This window comes from Centrocercus urophasianus, unplaced genomic scaffold, assembly GCF_019232065.1.
Source record: "Centrocercus urophasianus isolate 14NV4802_14NV808 unplaced genomic scaffold, USGS_Curo_1.0 seq_17, whole genome shotgun sequence".
NCBI classification, from domain to species: domain Eukaryota; kingdom Metazoa; phylum Chordata; class Aves; order Galliformes; family Phasianidae; genus Centrocercus; species Centrocercus urophasianus.
In genome coordinates, this window is record NW_024884722.1 from 7,552,983 (window position 1) to 7,573,556 (window position 20,574).

Here is a 20,574-nt window from a genome sequence, read left to right on the forward strand (position 1 = left end):
GGCTTATCTGCTGTTCCAGTGTTTAGATTCTGACTTGTACAACAGTATCCAACTCAGCTCTAATCTTTTCAGAGCAGATGTTGTTTTAGCAAGTCTGGAATAACAGTGATGGCAGAAGCCAACTGCTTTGCTGGTCTATAACAGTGCAGAGCAAGGAACCTTTAAGTGTTTGCTATTTCCTTCAGCTGTCAATAGAAAACTTTAATTAGGAAATCGCATGTAATGTGGTGAAAGAAAAGTGACTTCCACTTAAAGACCTTTCAGCCCTTTGCAGACTCTATCCAGTGAAACAGCAAATTAGCAGTACTACAGAGCTTGGGTGAACAGTTTGCTGAGATGGTTAAGAAGGCCCAGGGTGTCCATTCTGTAGACAGGAGTGAATATTGCTAAGAACACCACTGTAGTTTTACATCAGGTTTCTTTCCTTGTTCTTTTTTAAGTTCTCAAATCTTATGCTTGTTTTAGAAGTCTTAACGTTACTTTTGTTTATTTTTATGGTTTTAATGTACCTTCTCATCTCCCATTAACACGTGAATGTTTAACCACTGACATCACCAATTCTAATAAGTACGTAAGTACTCTTTGAAGTCATGCTTTTGTAAACCCTCACCAGCTTCCTCCATACCTATAATTACATGTAGTTTCTCAATCATAAAATTCTCAAAATTCCCCATGATTTCTAATGTTGATTCTCCTGAAGTACCCTGAATGTGTTGGACGAGTAACAAAGTACTTCATTGCTTTAACAGATGTCTTTCTGCGTAAAACAAAAGCAAGAAGTACATTCAGAATCCTTTTGTCTTATATGATGGCTTCATATAAGAGAAAGGTGTTTTGGACTAACAGTTTGCAGAGGGGAGATGGTTAAGGCTGCTTTTAGTGCTAACTAAGTCCTGTAGGATTTTATTATTTTTAATGTAAAGATGTGAAAGCCATAATGCGCATCCTCACATGTCCTTTTAAGGGACTTTGGCTTTGATTGCTATCTTAAATGAATGTCCCACTACTGATACATGTTATTGATGAGGTACATTTCATTGGAAGTGCTGTCCATGCGAAGTTGATGTTAATGAAGTTTAGTAGTTAATAAATAAATTGGCATCTCCTTTTACTGCTACTGCATGCTCATAATCAAGTACATGCAGCAGGAAAGATACGGTTCCTTTATTTGTTTGTTCTGCAGCTTTTCACAGAAGCATAGGAAATAATCAGCGTCAGTAGAGTTAAAAATAATGCTGTCCCTCTGATCTGCTTGCTTTCTTACTCTTGAGAGAAGACAAACCAGTGCATAAATCTGGTTTCATTGGTGGTCTTTAAGAGATACCATCAAATACTGCTAGACTGAATTTTCTCACTCTTGTCTGATCATTTTAACACTCTGAAACCCTAGTAAAACCCAAAGCTGATTTAGGGTTATTTTGGGGGTGGGTTTGTGGGATGGGAAGGTTTGATTCTAATCTGTAGGCAAGAGGAAAGCATTACTTTGTTTCCAATTGCAATTAGAAAGGCAAAACATGAAAATGTTTGGATTTGAAAATGTCCTTCTTGTAAATCAGTAAATCTTGTCAAAATATGGAAACCTCTTATATCGATATAGCTTATTACATGGCTAAGTTCCCTGATTGCCATCTAGATGCAGCTGCTTTGGCAGCACAGAGCAAGTCCTCCGAGGATATCATCAAGTCCTCCAAGTTCCCAGCAGCTCATGCACCAGCACCCAACGAGATACCAAAGATTGAGACGGACCACTGGCCAGGTCCTCCCTCCCTTGCAGCCATAGGTATGCAAAAAGAACTCTACAAGTGGTGTGGATTAAAAGGTTCTGATCAGTAAAGTAGCTGCCAGAAGAGGCTGTGAGTATTGTGCTCCAAGTGATTGCCCCAGAGTGCAGTTATTCTGGTGAGACTCTGCACTTCTCTGTCTTTATAACTGCTAGTGAGCAGAGGAGATTCTGAAAAAGGATGTTGGAAGTAATCACACAAATACTAATCCATAGAAAATTTATGTAAACTCCCGTATTGTGATTTAAAAATAGTATGTTGTATCACACATGCATGACTTCTCTCAGTCACTGTCTATGTGATCTTTTAGTCCTAAGCTAATAGTAAATATTCACAGAAAGTGTCACTGCTTCCAACCACATGGCTGTTTTCATGACAAGAACCAAGGACTGCATATAATGGACTAAAATGGACTAAAAAAGTCCCATTTTGTCAGTTATTGTTTCTACAGACTGTATTTTTCTTTTGCTCTGCAAATATCTTATTTTAAGTCATGCTCATGTTCATTTTAAAACTTTCATTTAATATTATGTTATTTCTGTTGATTTTGTTGGCCCCCCTCTCCCCACTTGTAAAATGTAGTACAGAATAAGTTATATAGCCTGGTTGGTTTATGAAGTCATGTCAGATATGTTGAAGACCTTGCCTTCAGGTTTCTGTGAAGGGATGTGAAGGGAACAGGATTTCTGTGTCGTGCAGGGAAAGGTGGCAGGATGGGATTGCTCAATGATCAGTCAAAGGAGCTGTGTATGCAGTGGCAATTGTGTGACAATGTAGTGATAACATCTGTGTACCTGAAACTCTCCTGACAGTGCTTGTTGTAACCACAGCGTTGTTATGCCATGTGTCAGAGGTGGAGGCTTTCCTGGAAATGTTGGCTCTTAACTCATATTCCTGGCAGTGGATGACAATTTTGGTTGGGTTTTGTTGGGTTTTTTTTTGTTTTTTTTTTTTTGAGTAAAGCTGCTTTGCACATTGGCTCTCAGGTGATTTAGTTACACCTGAGAAACTAATCCAAACTTCTTGGAAACTGTAGATTTGTATTCGTGGTCATATTTTATTCAGAAATAAAGACATTGTATAGGATTAAGCACTGAAAAATCTTCAACCCTCAGATTTTTCAGCTTGGGTTTTTTGTTGTTGTTGTTTTTTGTTTTTTTTGAGTGTGATATTTTGCTGCAGAGCTAGGCTGAGCACCACTGTCAAAATAGGAGTTCTGTTTTACTGAAGTCTTGCAAAAGCCTGACACCAAAAACACTGTTGCTCGATTGGAAACCTATGGGCAGTTCAGCTTCTTGTTGATTTCATAAGAAGCCTGATAGCCATAGGACAGGCTGTGTGAATGAGTTTTATGGAGGGCAAGTTTTGAATAAGTCTTTTGAATCTGCAAGAAAATACTTCTTTGTTTATTCAGTAAATCAAACTGAGAAAGAACTGATACACAAAGCTGTCTGTACTGTGGTTTTATGGGAGCAGGAGCAGACATGAGACGCAGGTCAAGTGGAAGAGAGGAAGACGATGAGGAGCTACAGAGACGTCGGCAACTGCAGGAGGAGCAGCTCATGAAGGTTATTATAACCTTATCTTCATACTGCTTCTAAACACCATCCAAAAATTGCCCCTTCTATTTACGTAAGCAACTTATAATTCCGCTGCCAGTTTTATTTGATTCATATATTTTTAATTGCTGTCTGTAGCTTAATTCTGGTCTTGGACAATTGATACTGAAGGAAGAGATGGAAAAGGAGAGGTCAGCCTTTTCTGCCAGTCGTTATGATTCTCCAGGTAATTCATCTGAGCAATGAAGCTAATAATGAACTGTGAGTAATGAATGCCACATGGATACATACTCAGTGTTTTTCCATCAGAGGCACCACTGGGAGATTGCTTGGTATGTGTAAGTGGTATTCTGTTGTTCTTCCGTGAAAAGGATGGGCTAATGCCTTGTTTTACCCCCATTTCATGGAGTTGAACCCTGTCATGTTCTAGGAAGTGTTGTGTTATGTATAAGATGACTATAACATCAGATCAGGCTGCCACGTTCTAAGATTTGTTTGAATTCAGCCATTACTATCTGTTCTGATCCTTGTCCTGGCCAAGTCAGGGCCAAAACCTTTGTCAGTAGCAGTGTTACATGACTTAAAGAGCCTTTTCTCCCTTACAGCAAAAAAATTAGGAACACAGAGCAGCGTATGCTATTCATGTATATTGGCTTGTGCACCAGCAGAAGCTGAGCATATGAATGTAATAATAATTAAGGTAGGATGAGTGGAAAAAAAGTTTGTTGAAGGTTTAGAAGGTATGGTTACATGTAACTCAGGTGTGCCACTTTAGGAGAGTGAAATACAATGGGACTCTTAACAGGAAACCTATCCAGTCAAACAGTGCTAATCTTCTTGGATTCTTTTGATCCCCTTCTTGTTATTATTGTAAGATATATAGCAATACTCTTATCTATCTGAAGGCTGGAAAGTTATTTTGCTCTCATTACTTTCAGCTTAGTAGAGGTCACTTTGATTGAGCCTGGCACTATGACATGATTGTGTTGCATGTAACTTACAGAGCGTGTGGAAAGTTGTGATATTTTGGAACTGAGACATTAGCTTCTTGAAATCAGCATATCTCAGTTGGTTAAGCTTCCCCTTAGTTCTTCATCTGTATTTTTTTCTGCAAGTTGATTTCTCAAATGTTCTTAGTTTTGCTTTTCCATGGGATTGTTTCAGTAAAAACTCTCGAAAGGCAAATGGGATCCTGGGCTCCATCAGGAGAGGGGTGGTCAGCAGGGACAGGGAGGTGATCGTCCCTCTCTACTCGGCTCTTGTGAGGCCCCATCTGGAGTACTGTGTCCAGGTGTGGAGCCCTCAGTACAAGAAAGACATTGAGATTTTGGAAAGGGTCCAGAGGAGGGCGACTAAGATGATCAGGGGGCTGGAGCACCTCCCCTATGAGGACAGGCTGAGGGAGTTGGGCTTGTTCAGCCTGGAGAAGAGAAGGCTGCGGGGTGACCTCATTGCAGCCTATCAATACCTGAAGGGAACCTACACCCACGAGGGGAGTAGACTCTTCAAAAGGGCTGACAACAGCAGGACTAGGGGAAATGGATCGAAGTTGAAGGAGGGAAGATTTAGGTTGGATGTTAGGGGGAAGTTCTATACAAGGAGAGTGGTTAGGCCCTGGAACGGGCTGCCCAGGGAGGTTGTGGATGCCCCGTCCTTGGATGTGTTTAAGGCCAGGTTGGACAGGGTCCTGGGCAACCTGATCTGAATGTGTGTGTTTGGTGGCCCTGCTAGGCAGGGGGGTTGGAACTACATGATCCTTGAGGTCCCTTCCAACCCGGGTGATTCTGGGATTCTGTGATTCTGTGATTCTGTAAAAAATTTTTCCCTTTCTTTTTCAACAGCCCACGCTTCAGCCTCCAAAACCTCTTCTCTTCCTGGCTATGGAAAAAATGGACTTCACAGGGTAAGGAGATAGATGTTTTGAGACTCAAAAAGTAAACAATTTGTTACTTCTCTTATATCAACCCACTGGTGAAGCCATGAACTGTGGATTTATATGCATGTCCCTCTTTTCCTGTTACAGCCGGTGTCTACAGACTTTGGTCAGTACAACAGTTATGGGGACGTGAGTGGTGGGGTTAGAGGTAAGGATTTTCACATGCCACTTCTTTATGTATTGTATATGGAGAATGTATTGCGATGAGTGCTCATTTCTGCTGCTTCATATTAAGATCGTGGATTTTCTTTATATTTGTTAAGTGGTTTTAACTTCTCTGGGCAAACTTGATAGTTAACTCAAACTCTGCAAGTACATGTTTAAAAGTTTGGGTTTATATTGCTAAATCTTCTATCATCCCTGTTTTTGCCAAGAGCATGCTTTAGCATTGTTCACATTGGAAGCAGGTGATAGTCTGTAGGTAACTGAAATATGTTCTGAATTAATATTTTGAATATGTTTGAGCTTACTGGTGGGGGGAGAGAGAGGGAGAGAGACAGATTTGCCTTCTGAGTGAGACTGATCCCTTCTGTCTTGGATACTTTATGGTAAAGATCATAAGCTTCTGCTTGTGTCTCTTTATAGACTGTGAAGGAATCCTACAGAGCTACCTGTTGTCAGGTGAATCATGCTCTAAAAAGTTGAATATTAGTAGGCTATTTATTTGCCAACTATTATGGTTCTCTGCCTCTGATGTTTCTAATGTGACTTAGTTTTCCAGAGTGAGAAGCACACTTGAAGTGGTCTGCAATGTAGGGAGTGCTTTGCTCTTCACAAACTAAGACCTAAAGTAGGGAGGTTTGCTGACTGTATAGAATCAGGTGGGATTTTGAGTAGATGAAGTAGATCACAAAACACAAGGATTATCTGGCAGGCTGTGTCTATCTCCTCTTCAACCCTCTGCAGCTAAAGAGATTTCTCTTTTGTTTTTCAGATTTCCAGGTAGAGTACGGGTTTTCATCAATCAACTGACAACGGATTTAAAAGCATCCACTTTCTTTTTAAGTCTGAATTTCTGCTACAGGGAAGGGTTTCTTAAGACATTAACTTTGATTTACCTGCATGTTTAAGCATAATCACCAATGTAGACTCTTAATTGATAAAAAACAGGCACAGTCTCAGATTCCTCCTTCCTTGTACCTCCCCAGAACTGGGTTGAGAAGGCTCAGACCAGTCTGAGATAAAATCCACTGTCTGTTCAAATACGAGTTGCCTGCAATAGTTCTTTCTGGACAGCTGAGGGTAGATTTATCTCCAGCCTGTCTAGTACCAGCCCCAGAGATGCTTTGAAATAATTTTCTGGAGGCAATTTTCTTCCATACCAGGAGCCTTTTTGCCCTGGAATTTATTCTTCAGACAAGATGACTAATCAATATCTTTCTACAGTGCTACCACCACAGATGAGCTATTAAGACACATGCTTGCAAAAATTAACCCTTTTATCCCAAAACCTATCTAAGGGATTTTTTCCAGAATAGTTTGAGCCTGGCTGGCCCCTCAACACAATCACATTATGAAGTGACAATTTAAGAAAGGTTTTAATGATGTGGATGTATTTGTTAATGATATATCAAAACTGTGATGAATGGAAAGAAAATAAGATTATAGGAGAAGAGAGAAGTTCTTCATGTATTATATTCAAGATGTAATTGAGCCTGTGTCAAAACAATACCTTTTGACAACAGCCCTATCCTTGTTCTTGTTCATAGTCAATATTTTCCACTGTACACACACACACACACACACACACACACACAAAAAAAAAAAAAAAGAAAAAAAAAGCAAACCAATCCAACACCTTGGCTGATACACTAAGTCACATGAAGGGCAGACAGGCTGCTTATGTGTACTGTTGAGCAGAATCTGAATGTATGCTTCTCTGTATTTGTTCCAGATAAGAGCCTTACTTGATGATTGGGGTTGGGAAGGGCCTGCCATTCTCTCAGGGTCCCCAGGTCCATCCAGCCCCAGTAATGTCAGAAAATGTAGTGGTAGGAGGGTCGAAGGATGCCTCAGGAAAACATGCTTCTGAGAATTGATTGCCTGTAACCATGGCAATGTCCTGTGTGGTCAGAGTAAGCAATAAGGCTTGAAGGGAGTCTCTGTGCAAATTCACCTTTGTTTTCACCACTACTTGAGTGCCTTTACCCTCTGTGTGTGTAACCTATGTGTCTGATGTATACCTGTATCTGATGCAGTCCCTTCCGGATGGTCATGTCCCTGGAATGAGAATGGACAGAGGAGTATCTATGCCTAACATGTTGGAGCCAAAGGCAAGTGCAGATGTTATTCACTTTCGTTCAAGATAATGAAGATTTGACTGTGAAATGCAGATAAAATACAGGAGATGTCTTGGTTCCCTTGTTCTTCTTTACCTCATCTCAATCCCTTCTCCCTTTGTGCCAAACCTTTCCCTTTGTTCTGGAATTTGCCTATTCTGGGTATTCATACTCTGGCTGAAGGCAGTCATTGTGCTCCTTTTGGGTGGAGCAGGTTTTCTCAGAGACACAATGAAGATACTGAAGGGCTCAGTAAATAGCTAGTTCTCTGTCAAGCTTTCAGTAGCCAAAATAGCAGACCACACTTGATTGCGAAGTCTTGGATCTGTTATGTTTGAAAAGTGACACAGGATATTATGGCTCACAACACATGGCTGAGGCTCAACACAGATCTCTGGTTTGAGGCTAATGGTGCCTGAAATATTATATAATGTTTAGTTCCCTATATAAGAATTCCCTATATAAGAACTTTGTTACAAAATTTGTTGGGAAAAAGAGGTAATATCAGCTGAATATGAGTTAAGGTATAGATAAAAATGCTTTTGCTGCTGTGTCTAGAGGTGGCTGAGTCAAAAATGAACATAATCTACAGAAAGGCTTCAGCCAGTGCTGTGCTCTAAGTCTTGCAACTTTCTCTGTGGCTGGTGAACCTTCTGAGAAATCATGGTTTTCCCAGAGTTGCAAGGATCAGCATTGCTGCAGTTAAGTGAGGAGCTTTATATGCAAACCAGATTACTGCTTGTGCTTCCAGGTGACCCCCAGACAAATTGTAGAAGGCAATAACCTTAGCTTTATGAGCTGAGACCCTAGTGCAGTATACGTGAACAAATGTTTTTATATACTATGTAAGTATAGACCTTGAGAACATCCCTGACTTCTGAGATTATGCTTTTTATTCCAAATGATTTCTTTTTTCAGTGCAATAGCATTTCTTACAGCCCTCACTGCCATTAATGCATCCTGTTATTTGGAATTTTGTGGTGGGTTACAAATTCTGTCATACTACTAATGATAAAATTTGTGGGAATGTTCATGAGAGTACAGGTCACTTTCTGTTGATGTTTAAAAAGGTTATGCCAGTCCCTGAGGTTATGCTAAGTGGCAGTTCTGTTCATGTCAATGATCCAACAGTAATTTAAACCTGATCAAGTGGCTACTAGGTGACCTTCAAGGTCTCTTCTAAACCAAGCCATTCTGTGATTCTATGAAGTGAAAAAAGCCAACTCAGTGTCAGCCTGAAACACCTGGGAAGTGAAAATTAGTAAATTTCAGAAAGCCCAAATCTTACCAAGCGGTTCACCAGAAGGGACAGAATTTGTGCATCCTAACATACCTTACTGTGAATACCTGAATATAAAATGTACTTATGACCATAGACCTTGACTTAAACTCTGCCTGTTTAAGTATTTTGAAGAGTTGCATTTCAGTTTCCTTTAATGCTGTATATGGTAGCCATTTCCACTATTGAACATAAACAATGTAATTCAAAGTATAGACTTAATTGTACCATTGTGACAATGTCAGAGTCTCCTAAGAATCCTATCTTAAAGCTGGTATGTAAGCACACATTACTTAAATTATTATTACTTACAATAAACTCCGTGGTGTGTTCATTGGTGCCTGAATCTTATTTATTGCATTTCATTGGCGTAATCGTTTACAGTGGAATTAACTTAATTGCTTAGTACTACCCAGAACCTGATTTGGTGGAATTTCTTCTGTTGTTAAAATAATTAATAGAATTTTATTATAAATAAGCTATTTGTCCAGGAGAGTTTTGGTGATTTCATTCAGTGGGCAAGTATCTGGCTAAAACAGTTTTGTTTGCCAGGAATGATTTTAATCTATATGGTTTTCTGAAATCCTTTTTAAGCATCATTGTTTCTGTTGCATTAAACTGATCTGAGACCCACTGACTTTAAACACTTTACTTCGAACTTAGAACCTGTACAAGCAGAAGAAAAATTAAATCATTTATGCATCCAGGAATTAATTGTTGGCAGTAGTTGATTTGTATAAGCTCTGGATGTTATTTGAAATGTAGAGGGAAATCAAGGGAAATGTAATGGGAGATGTACGGGACAGATGCTCTTCTGAAGCAGATGAAGATGTGTAAGATGAATATGTCTACAAAAACATCTCTTTAGTCCATGTACGTATGTTCTTTAACTGTCCAAACAAGCAAAGAAAATCCTTTGATGAATTTTGTTGAATGCAGTAGCCCCCACTAATGAATATCTTGCTTTTTCAGAGTTACTGTTCCTTCAGATGGACTGTCAGATGTATGTTCATGTATTTTTAAGAGTCCTCTGAATTTGTTTTCTTAGAGCTGTCCGTTTTGGCAACCATCAGCCAGACCAATGAGTGCCAAATCTACGTATCTTAATAATCCCTAAAATTTGTACATTGCTAGATGAGAAAGTATATTGAATAGACAGAATTCTGTCTTAACAAAGCCAGCTAATATATTATGTGCACTATAAAAATCAGTGTACACAGAACCTCAAATGTGTGAGGCAGTTTGACATTGATACTGAACAAGTTCTTGCTTTGTCCAGATTGGCCTGTCTTTCATGCATCTTTCAAAAAAGAAATGCTGTAATTTTCGTTGAAAAGGAAAAAGAATGTTTGCGTGGCTATGAAAATAAGACACGTTGTGTTCTTTTTGTTTTGAAATGTAAATACCTCTCTTTTTTCCCCTTTTTATACATTGTTAACAGATTTTTCCATATGAAATACTCATGGTGACCAACAGAGGGCGAAATAAAATACTAAAAGATGTAGACAGAACCAGGCTGGAGGTAAGAGAAGCAAGTTCCTAAATGCTTTTTCCTGCTGAAGTTGTTTGTTGTTGGACACTTGAAAGCTCAAACACTAACGTGTGGGTCCTTGTTAGACTAACAAGATTTCTCAGCAGTAAATGGTGAAGAAGGAATCAGACGAGGAGGAAGCAGCAGCTTCTCAGCAAGTGGTGCTAGGCCAGGAGTCACACATCTCTGAGCAGGAATGCCTCTGTCTCCCTGCTCCTGGGCAGAGCTGTTCACAACCCCCTTATTTTTCAAGCAATTATTTTCATACTTGCAAATTGGTAAAAAAGACCGAAATTGGTCAAGCATTTCACAGTCATAGGACCCATGTCAGAGTGGGGCAAAGCTCTGTCTGGGCCTGCATCCTTTCTTAGTGAAGTGTCAGTACCAACCACCTTTGAGAATCCAAAGTCTAACTTTCTCTGATTCGTTGGTAAGTGTTAGAGTGACTCATTATGCAAAAACATGAGGATTTAAATCTCTACTAACAAATAAAAGTTGTCCACCAATCTGTGGGTTACACATAAGCAGCCCAATGAAATTCCTTGGTGGGGGATGTTTAGGCTACTTCTAGTTAATTAATCTTGTGGAGATGCATGAAAGAAGGCATGACAACTCGGGTGAGTATCCACTGATTTACATTTGTAGATAGCAATCATGTATCTAGCTAATGGAAATTCAAGGTGGTGTTATGTTAACACCAGGAGGAGGGACTTTCTCTGTCCAGTGCACTCTAGGGCAGAGGAATAACAGAGGTAACTCACACAAGACATGTTTCAGTTGTTGTAGAGAAATGTGCTGGGCAGTTGGTCTGGCCAGATGTCTTCCTTCTCAAAGTTTGCAGCGTGGCACGTTCAACCTGCAGCCCTTCAACAAAGCTCACCTAAACCCAGAGCCTGCACTTCCCTGTGTGAATAGCGATGACTAGCTAAAGCCTGGAGAGGGGCATGCAAGTGCTATTTCTTTTCTGTTATCTATCACTGCATGTTGGGTAACTTCAGACTTGTTTATTCTGTCTTGCTCATTCATCAACTGAAATAGTTCTTCTGATCCCCTTTGTAACCTTTCGGATGAGGTTACAAACAGCAAAATGTTATTGGTGCACTGAGAATCCAGGTTCATTACAACTTGGATACGTGTTTCGGTATTTCATCAAGCTTCTATCGCTAGATCTTGCAGTGGCATCTAGAGTGACATGAAATCCCTTACGGCACTCCTGTCTCCCATTGCATCTTTTTCAGCTTTGACTGACCGTTGCCTTTTCTTCCCCCCCTCTTTTTTTTTCTTTTTTTAAAGCGTCACTTAGCACCTGAAGTTTTCCAAGAGATATTTGGCATGACGATACAGGAGTTTGACAAGTTACCTCTCTGGAGACGCAACGACATGAAGAAAAAAGCAAAACTCTTTTAATCTCCCTTTAAACAAACAACTAAAAATGACGTGTAGGATGTTGTATCCTGCAATCCAAACTATTTGGAAGCATCCACTTACCCATCAAAAAGGGAAAACCGCGTAGTGGCATCTCTACACACAGCAATTGAACAAGATGAACCTTTGCCCTCCTGCAACACAGGGAGAAAATATCTGGGCTCAGAAACAACAATGATAATTTTCAGAGGCGTCGGCCTTTTACATGATAAATATACAAGATAGGAAACTTTTCTTCTCCCTCAGTGATATTCCCTTTACTTCTCTCCATAACAAGATGGAACTTTATTGCTAGAGCCAGGAAGTGCCCTTAGGATGCCTTGTAGACTAAAGTAGTTGTAACCACTCCAAGAACTGGAAAAGAAAAATATATATATATATATAATATATATATATGTATGTGTGTTTGTGTGTGTGCGCACATGTATTTATATCTACTCATCTGTGTATGTATGTGTATATATGTGTATATATGGAGAGAAAGACAGATACTCCATAGTGAAGGAGAAGCCCTTTGTAACACATCCATATGGTCACGTCCAGTCTTTCACACAACTGTTTCTTCACCGGCAGTCTTTTGAAACTGCATCTTTGTGTGATACTATCTGCAAAGGTGGGCACTTTGCTCACCTACATGCATACCAGTTGAATTCTCAGAAAGCGGACTCCTTGTACTTGTATATATTTGCTAGGATGTAGGAAGTGAATTGCTGTGTCTGTTGTCGGTCTTCCCTCTTCCACACTTTCTGCTTGAATTAATAAGGCTGGAGCTTAACCAGTCAAATAATGTAAGATCACCTGAGTAATGGGAATGATGGAGAAGAGTTTTCTTGTAATTTAGTCCAACAGATGGGTAGCTGAAGGTGGGAATGATAGAGTGAGAAAATGCTTTTTTAAGTGTGCCCTGGTTCACACCCAGAGATTTTGGACAGACTCCTTTCTAGTAATTAATTACTAGGTACAGCTCCTTAGACTGCAGTGGATTTTACATCAGCAGGGAAGGTGGTTCTCTGCAAGTCAACATAAATTATCATCCCTCTTTAGGAGGAATGTTTATGAATTAAAAGGTACCACCAAGGTGCCGTGCTCTGCCAATAGAGGTTATTTGATTAAATTGCAGTTGCTGTTGTCAGTATGGCACAGTGCATGGGGCCAAGCATCCCTTTTTAGTTAAAGTAGTTTTTCACTTCTGCTTGGGAAAGAAGGTGCAGTATCTTTTTTTTTTTTTTTTTCCCCTCTCTTGAAGCTTCAAAGCTCCAGCCTTGGTTATTTTTATTTCCCTTTGTGCCTGACTTGGTTTATGAAGACAGAGAAATCATGCAAGGTGGTTTCTGAGCTGCGTTGAACTTTTTATTGCTTTCAGTCTTCTTCCACTATATTGCAGCTTGAAAAATAACTGCCTATATATATATATATATATATATATATATATATCTTAACTGCTTCTGGGCAGGTCCTGTACAGAGAAGGACACGAGCACCAAAGTAACTGAATGAATGCATTGTGGCTGCAGCATCAGCTTTTTCTCTTCTTGATGCTTAACTGCCAATGCAAACTGCACTAATGACCATCTCCTAGTATTGGAGAAAGTCATTTAGGTTCTGTGTCTGTCAAAGAATATCAAGGTTTCATTCTTAATGCAGAAACTTTCGGCACTGGAGACGTCAGAACCTTTGTATTTTCTGTTACATTAGACATTAGAGTTAATATCTGGAAGTCAGGAAGAGGAAACAGTCCCACGTAGTTGTGAGGTTCACTACCACTGTGTTGAGTTCTGTATGTCACCAAATGGCATTTCACCATGAAATGTGCAGGACTGCCCAATCCTGCCCCATCTTTGCTGGTATAGGTGGTCCTGCTAGAGCAGGTCACTGTGGTTCATGTGCTCCATGCTCTGGAGCTAAGTGAATGGTGGGTCCAAGGGGTGTGATTGAGAATGTTCTCACATGCAGACCTGGCAGCATTGTCCCCACTGAACACAGGTCCCCACTGAACACTGTACCACACAGCTGAGTGTGGCTTGGCTATCTGGACTTCACTGAGATTACAGCAAGGATCAGTTCAACATTTTTTACTTCGTATTTCAGAACAAGCATCTGAAATGGCTTTAGAGGAACACTGGGAAACAAATGGGAGCGAGGAGCACTGGCAGTTAGAGATGCATTTTTGAGTGATAGCTGAAACCTCATCCATTTTACGGTCATAAGCTTTGTGAGCACTAGTCTCCAAAATTCAGTGTACGTTACCTGCAAATTGTGGCCTTATGTTGAGAAGAACACTTGGATTTGATCATTTGAAGTATTCAAATTCTCTAAACTTTACCAATTCGTATCCTATAGGTGATGCTGCGCTGCTGCCACCCAAACACAGTGAGCTTTGTAGGTATCTCAGGTCACCTTGACAACAGACCTTTCTGATACGAAGACTGCTGTCACAGATGTGAGCTGCCAGCCCTCAGCTTTAGGTGTTGAACAGTGTATGTGAATATCCTACCCAGTCATTTCAGAGATGACTAAGGCAGGTTGTCTTCTCTCTTCCTCCAAAAAAAAAAAAAAAAAAAAACAGAGAGAAAAAAAGAAAAGAACCCATTCCTCCACCCTTTGAAAAATGACAAGATAATTTGTGTCTGCCTTATCAGCTGAGAATTTAAAGTTGCAGTTGCAGCATGGGTTGGAATGAAGAGAAGCCAGCTTAGATGCTGCAGATACAATTAATCTCCTAAGTGGATTTTTGGGCTGGTGCTGGTTCATATCTTGCTGGTGTGGAGCATAGTCAGTGCTTTACTTCTGATTGAGACCACGAGGGTTTTCTGAGCATTAGTATCATGCCTATGCTTAGTTCCTGTTAACTATCCCAGCCACCTATAAGCAGACGCACCCCAAAGATCTCACACCCTGAATACACTGCAGCCAGCCAGCATGTGTTTTGCAGTGGGCTCTTAGCAGTTGTCACTGCAGCACTTTCTCAACTTTAATCTGCTCTTCCCACCTAATAAAAAGGAAATGCAGCCCTGGGGAGAACTGTCTTTGTAATCAGTGAATCATTTTCCTAGTATCAATCCAGTAGTGTATTGTTTGTTGGGCAGCTCTGCACTGTTAGATGATTCTTTGTAATTCCCCTCTCAGTGTTCCCTTGTGGCTGATAAATTTGAATACTGTAATCCAACATAGAGCTTTGTAACTAGACTTTAAATAATTCAGTAAATACTTAAGTGTGTAAGAATATGCCTTAAGTACACACTCAAGTACTTCTGTCTCCTGCAAAGCATCTGAGCTTCTGATGAAGTCCTATCAAACAGTGCTGTCAACAGTCTCTGCTGAGAGGACCGAAAACTGGTTATCGCTTGTTTTTTCCCCTTCTGCTTTAAGAATGATGAGCAAAGACCTGTAAAAATAGGTGTGCAGGATGGAATTACAAAATAACCACACGTGTGCAAAACTGAATTATATACAGATGCAGTTGAGATGCTGTGCAAGAAGTTAACCTGGAATTTCCAACTAGTTGTGTTAAATAGGCAGCAGTAAGTCTGTAATGAAGGCTGTCACTTACAGATGCCTTGTTCTGTGACGTATGGAGTGTGCAGGAGGCAAGGTCACTTTCCCACTTGAGAAAGCAGATTTAGAAATTATTAAACTGTCCGCTGTTTCTCAATGAAATTACGTGATCTATTGTGGCCTCTGTTTAGGGAGTTGAATGTTAGCATCTCAACTTTGACAGTGTCCCATCCCAAGTTTCTTTGGGATCCTAAACTGGGATCCTAAACTTTCTGTACAACTGGAAGAGTAATTTCTTGTGAAGCTCACTCACAGAACTTCATGATTTTCTTTTTGTTACCATTTCACGCTGGTGTCATTTAGGAGACATTTTACTGGCATAACTCTCAGAAACACATTTTTGTTCTCAGTTTGGTTAGTAGCCTTTCATTAAACATAGTTTGTGATGCATCGTGCACATAGCTGCAGTGTGCTGTGAAAGGTTAGACTAGGGAAACAGGAAGTTTCTTAATAGCTGCATGTGGAGGCAAGAGAGCTCTGTGGTTCCAGTAATGCTATTAGTCCTGTCAAGACAGATGTCAACTCGCCTTACCAACTTGTCTGGCCCCAAGTCTGTCTGCGCCTAGCACTGAAGTGCCCAAGCTCTCCCTTGCTGCAAATAGTCTGAAACTAGACATGTTTTGAAATGAAATCCCTTTCTTTAAGCCATTGCTGCTCCTGGAGTGTCACTGCCATGTCAGCTAATATCAGCACATGGAGATGTATGAAGTTCTGGAGGAGGACAGGTGGAATAACTATAGAATCATAGAATATCCCAAGTAGGAAGGGATTCACAAGGATAAGCAGCAGGTCAAGGGTGGTGGTCCTTCCCCTGCACTCTGCACTGGTGAGATGTCACCTGGAACACTGTGTCCAGATGTGAAGTCCTCAGTACAGGAGAGACATGGACCTGTTGGAGCACATCCAGAGGAGGGCCATGAAGTGATCCAAGGCAAACACCTCCCCTGCAAGGACAGGCTGAGAGAGCTGGAACTGTCTCTGGGGAGGCCTGGGAGCAGCCTTTCAGTATCGAAAGGAGGGGACGAAGTCTTTAGCAGGGTCTGTTGTGATAGGACAAGAGTTTCAAAGTAAAAGAGGGGAGGTTTAGATATGGTTTAAGGAAGTTTTTTACAGTAAGGGTGGTGAAGCACTGGAACAGGTTGCCCAGGGAGGTGATGGATCCTCATCCCTGGAGACATTTCAGGTGAGGCTGGACCAGGCACTGAGCACCTGATGGAGCTGTAGATGCCCCAGTTCATTGCAGAGAAGTTGGACCAGGTGACTTTTAAAGGTCCCTTCCAACTCAAACAACTCTGATTGTGTGATCATCTGGTCCAAGCTTGATTGCTCCAGAGTTTGCTGGAGTGGTGTTTAGCAGACTTAGAAGAAATGCATGCCAGTTTGTATTACCTATTTCAGACTGTGGAGAAGTCAAGTTTGGAGCACCTGTAGATTATGAGCATCTTTGCTCAAGTCAGTGATAATAGCAATGCATAAAACATGCAGGAAGCGAAAAAATCTGCTGATCTGTGCTGAAATACCAGTCATTTCCCAGCAGACTCTTGAGGCTTGGTCCCACAACCCCCTTTCACATTTGCTTAGGCCCAGGTCATGGTCCAGTTCTTTGCCAACATATCTGCTGGAGTCCAGCATAGTCATAATGTGTAGATGTGGAAGGAGTGATCTTGCCAACACATGGTATGATTTTACACCACTGCTATGGAGTGAAGAGCCTTTCTCTTAGTGTAGAAACACTCTTATCGCTGTGGGTCACAGGACCGTTCCTGCTGGTGAGTTTTTCTTCTGACTTCTCCCACACAACTATTTTGTGCTTGATAAAGTAGAAAACAAAAAATCTGTTACAATGCAAAGATGCTGAGATTTTAGTGAGGCAACTCTACTGGCAGGAGCTATGTGATGCTGGCAGTTGCGTAGAGGGAGTAAGTGTTATTAATTTTAATGTGAGCATCAGTGCAGGAAGTGGGAATCTAATTGGCCATTAATGTTGTTTGCCTGTATGCAAAATAAATTATTTGTTGCCCAAAGGGCTTCTAGCAGGGAAATAGATTTCTGCTAATGATTTCCTCAAAAACGCTTGTCCACGTGAAGAGGTGCTCCTTCCACGTGCACCATGATCCTTCTTGTGAGGTAAAAAGAAATGACTGAAGGCAAGCCGTAACCTGGTATGCCAGAAATCACTATAGTTAATATGAGTGCTTCTCCCAGGACTTGTAAGGCTGAAGCCCATAGGACCTTGCTCCTAGGCATTAGGAAATGAAGTGTAGAAAGTCTTGAAGAAGCAGAAGCAAATCCCAGCGGTGCCTTACCGGGCTGTGCCTGGCTCCCGTGGGCGCTCTGACAGGTCCCCCAGTGCAAACCCACTGCGGTCAGTGGATTCTCTCACTGATGTCTGCACATTTGGGAGCAGGCAGGCTCTTTTCATCTGTCGAGACCAGAAGAGTCTCAGAGTATCACCATTGGGTCTGTCTTGTCCAGGCAGTGCGACTAGGTCATTGCTGATAACTCTTCCTGTAAGAGGGCCTTACATCTGGGACTTTTTTTTAAGCTTTGGAAACTGAAACTAATTTTTTTCAGAGGTATATTTTATTTTTAAAAGAGTAGATTTTGGTGATAGGATTTTGTTTTTAATTTTTTCTTTTCTCCTCCCTCTGCATGTCAAACAAACCAGCGTTCCAGGGAAGTGTCCCTGTGTTTCCCACTCATCTGTGAGACAGCTCTCTGTGAGTCTCCCTGTAGAAATGAGTCGATGTCTTGTAAGTCTGCTTGTATGCATAATGAACAGTTGAGCTGGGTTGCTGTTCTGTACAATTACTGTTTCAACTGTCATACTGCAAACAGCACATACTGCACTCCTGTGCCACTGTAATCTGCATCACTGTTGTACTCAAGTCAATGAATAAAGTTTGAAGCTTTATTCTTAATTGCTGGGTTCATGTAGTCTCATTTATTTGTGTTTTTTTTTTCTTTCATCTTGCAGAGCTGTATCACAGTCTCCTTAGAAAACAGGTTGTGCTCTCAGGAAGGATACAGGTGAGACATAAATGTCCAGACCAAAGCAGATGAACAAAAGTGCATGGCTTCAGTAAATAGTTGACCAAACATTCTAGAATGGACACAAGCTTCTGGTAACTGTATTACTAAAATATCTATTCTGCAAACCACATAGGAGTGTTAATGCTGTGTGGTTAGCTGGTGGTTTACAAAGAGCAGAAGTGGCAGCAAGGTCAGGTAGGTGATACTGTTGCGTTATCTTCACAGCCTGAATAGCTTCCTTTCTCTACCTCTGTGAGTTCAGCTAGAATTTTAGTCCCTGATATGATGTTTCCATGTATTAGCATTTTAAATTAGGTGTTTGCCTAACTGCTGTTTACATCTGCCTAGCCTTGTGCTGGGTATAGAAGACAGGTGGAGTTGCCATTACAAGAAATGGGGCCATAAAACATGTCTGGGTGCACTGAATGGCCATGTGTCCAGCAGACCCTGGCAGCAACAGCAGGGTTGGGCACACCCGTGGCCTAAGAATAAGGAAATGTTAAGGGACTTTGTTCATTAGTGCACACAGCTATGCCCTGGGAAAGGAGCCACGCATACACAGCTCTGGTAGATGACCTGCTGTACATCCCCACTGAATTAGCATGAGCCTCCTGCAGTTACAGGACCTGGAGCAACCAGAGCTGGAGCTTCATTAGGACTGGCCTTTGGGCTTGTTTGTTAAAGGGGATGGGGTGTGTGGTGATGTTACTGTTTTAAGTGAAGCCATTGGGAATCAATCCTAAAAAAACTCAGACTGGGAAAGAATTGTGCTCCAGGCCATTGATCATCTGAGTGCAGCCCTCAGTTGAGGAGGAGGATCACTGGGTGGTTTGGATTGGAATGGACCATGAAGAACATCCATGCCATGGGGAGGATCACCTCCCACCGGACCAGGCTGCCCTGGGCCCCAGCCAGCCTGACCTTGAGCACTTCCAGGAATGGGGCATCCACAGCTTCTCTGGGCAACCTGTACTTCTAGGATCTGTCCACTCACAACCACAGAGACACACAAAAAAAATCAAGTCTCCTTTTCAAATTCACTCATGAAAAATCCACTTCCCAGCTCTCAGCTACCTTCCTTGTAGGTGCAGTTACCATCTGGTGCCAGCCCTAGGACATCTCTGGCCAGCCAGACCATGGAGATCCCCACCAGCAGCCCCCAGGTTTCTCTTTTCCTTTCTTTCTCTTTTTTTATTTTGTTAGACCATTTTTCCCTGCTCCCCTCCTCCCCACAAATAATGTGAGGTTTATGACCCCTGAGTAATGGCTGAGGAATGCACTGCATCCTACAGCATCCCAAGGCATCTGGCAATGGGAATCTTCACAGCATGTCAAAAACACACAGATAATAGCACTGTAAATAGCTCAGATCAAAACAAGTCAAATGTCAGTGCTAATTTGCTGTCAAGTGTATAGTCCAAGACCACTTCCTCACGCACAAAAAGAAACCCAGTTCCTGAGTGTGGCTTGCTCTGCTGTCGCAGAAGCTCTCTCCCCATCTCAAAATGAACAAGAGCAGTTGGGTTTTTTCCCTCGCTGTTTTTCTGCACTTTTTTTGCTGTCCGCTGCTGAGTCTTGAGGCTGGGAAATGAAACTTCAATCTCGCCTGCCATTTTTCTATTGTAAGAAAGGACTCTTGGGAAAGATATTTACTGTTTTCTATGGCTCAGTCAGAGGGCGAGAGAGGAAAGTTGTTCCCATTACAAAGCATTTTTTCACATAAGCTTACTTTTATTTTCTAAGGACTTGGAGATTAAAGAGCCAGCAGCACTGGAACAGGAAGCTCACTGTACGTCCAAAGGTCAGGTGGGTTTCAGACAGCCATGGTTTCCAGTTCTCCTTTATATACACACTGCAAATTGAAATGTACGTCCCAGGCTGGATGTAGCCATGGTAGTGACGGGGGGCCTTGGGCTGGGGGGGAAAGGAGGAGCGAGACAGTGCAGGGCAGCCCCTCCTCTGGCTGTGGTTTCACAAGCTTAGGACTGGGCTGCTCAGCCAGCCCAAGGTGTTCCCACGCCCTCGCAGCTCCTTCCTGCCATCAGATATGTCAGCAGGACTGTTTGTGGGTCGCTTTCCATGACATGAGGGAACTGATCCTGCTTAGAAAAATATTTATTTTTTATTTTGTTCTGTGCTTTGTTGGTTGTTTTTTTTAATGGAGTCGGTTCCCTGCTTTGACAAACACAGTCGCCTC

General features: G+C 41.5%; 1 protein-coding gene across 11 annotated transcripts in view; it reads left to right on the forward strand.

Moving 5' to 3' along the window:
* The window catches only part of ABLIM1 (actin binding LIM protein 1), a 128,477-nt gene extending 114,148 nt beyond the window's left edge, over positions 1-14,329 (forward strand). For 5 of the 11 annotated variants that reach the window (XM_042817908.1, XM_042817911.1, XM_042817910.1 and 2 more), the window contains 10 exons: positions 569-571; positions 1,634-1,780; positions 3,258-3,349; positions 3,479-3,566; positions 5,182-5,243; positions 5,364-5,424; positions 6,211-6,218; positions 7,475-7,549; positions 10,276-10,356; positions 11,659-14,329. In XM_042817908.1, coding sequence (XP_042673842.1) covers positions 569-571; positions 1,634-1,780; positions 3,258-3,349; positions 3,479-3,566; positions 5,182-5,243; positions 5,364-5,424; positions 6,211-6,218; positions 7,475-7,549; positions 10,276-10,356; positions 11,659-11,772 — 731 coding nt within the window. In that variant the 3' untranslated portion in view covers positions 11,773-14,329. The remainder of the gene's footprint in view (positions 1-568; positions 572-1,633; positions 1,781-3,257; positions 3,350-3,478; positions 3,567-5,181; positions 5,244-5,363; positions 5,425-6,210; positions 6,219-7,474; positions 7,550-10,275; positions 10,357-11,658) is intronic. The other 6 variants (XM_042817913.1, XM_042817907.1, XM_042817914.1 and 3 more) reach the window with 3 other exon arrangements.
* The last annotated feature ends 6,245 nt before the right edge of the window (positions 14,330-20,574 follow it).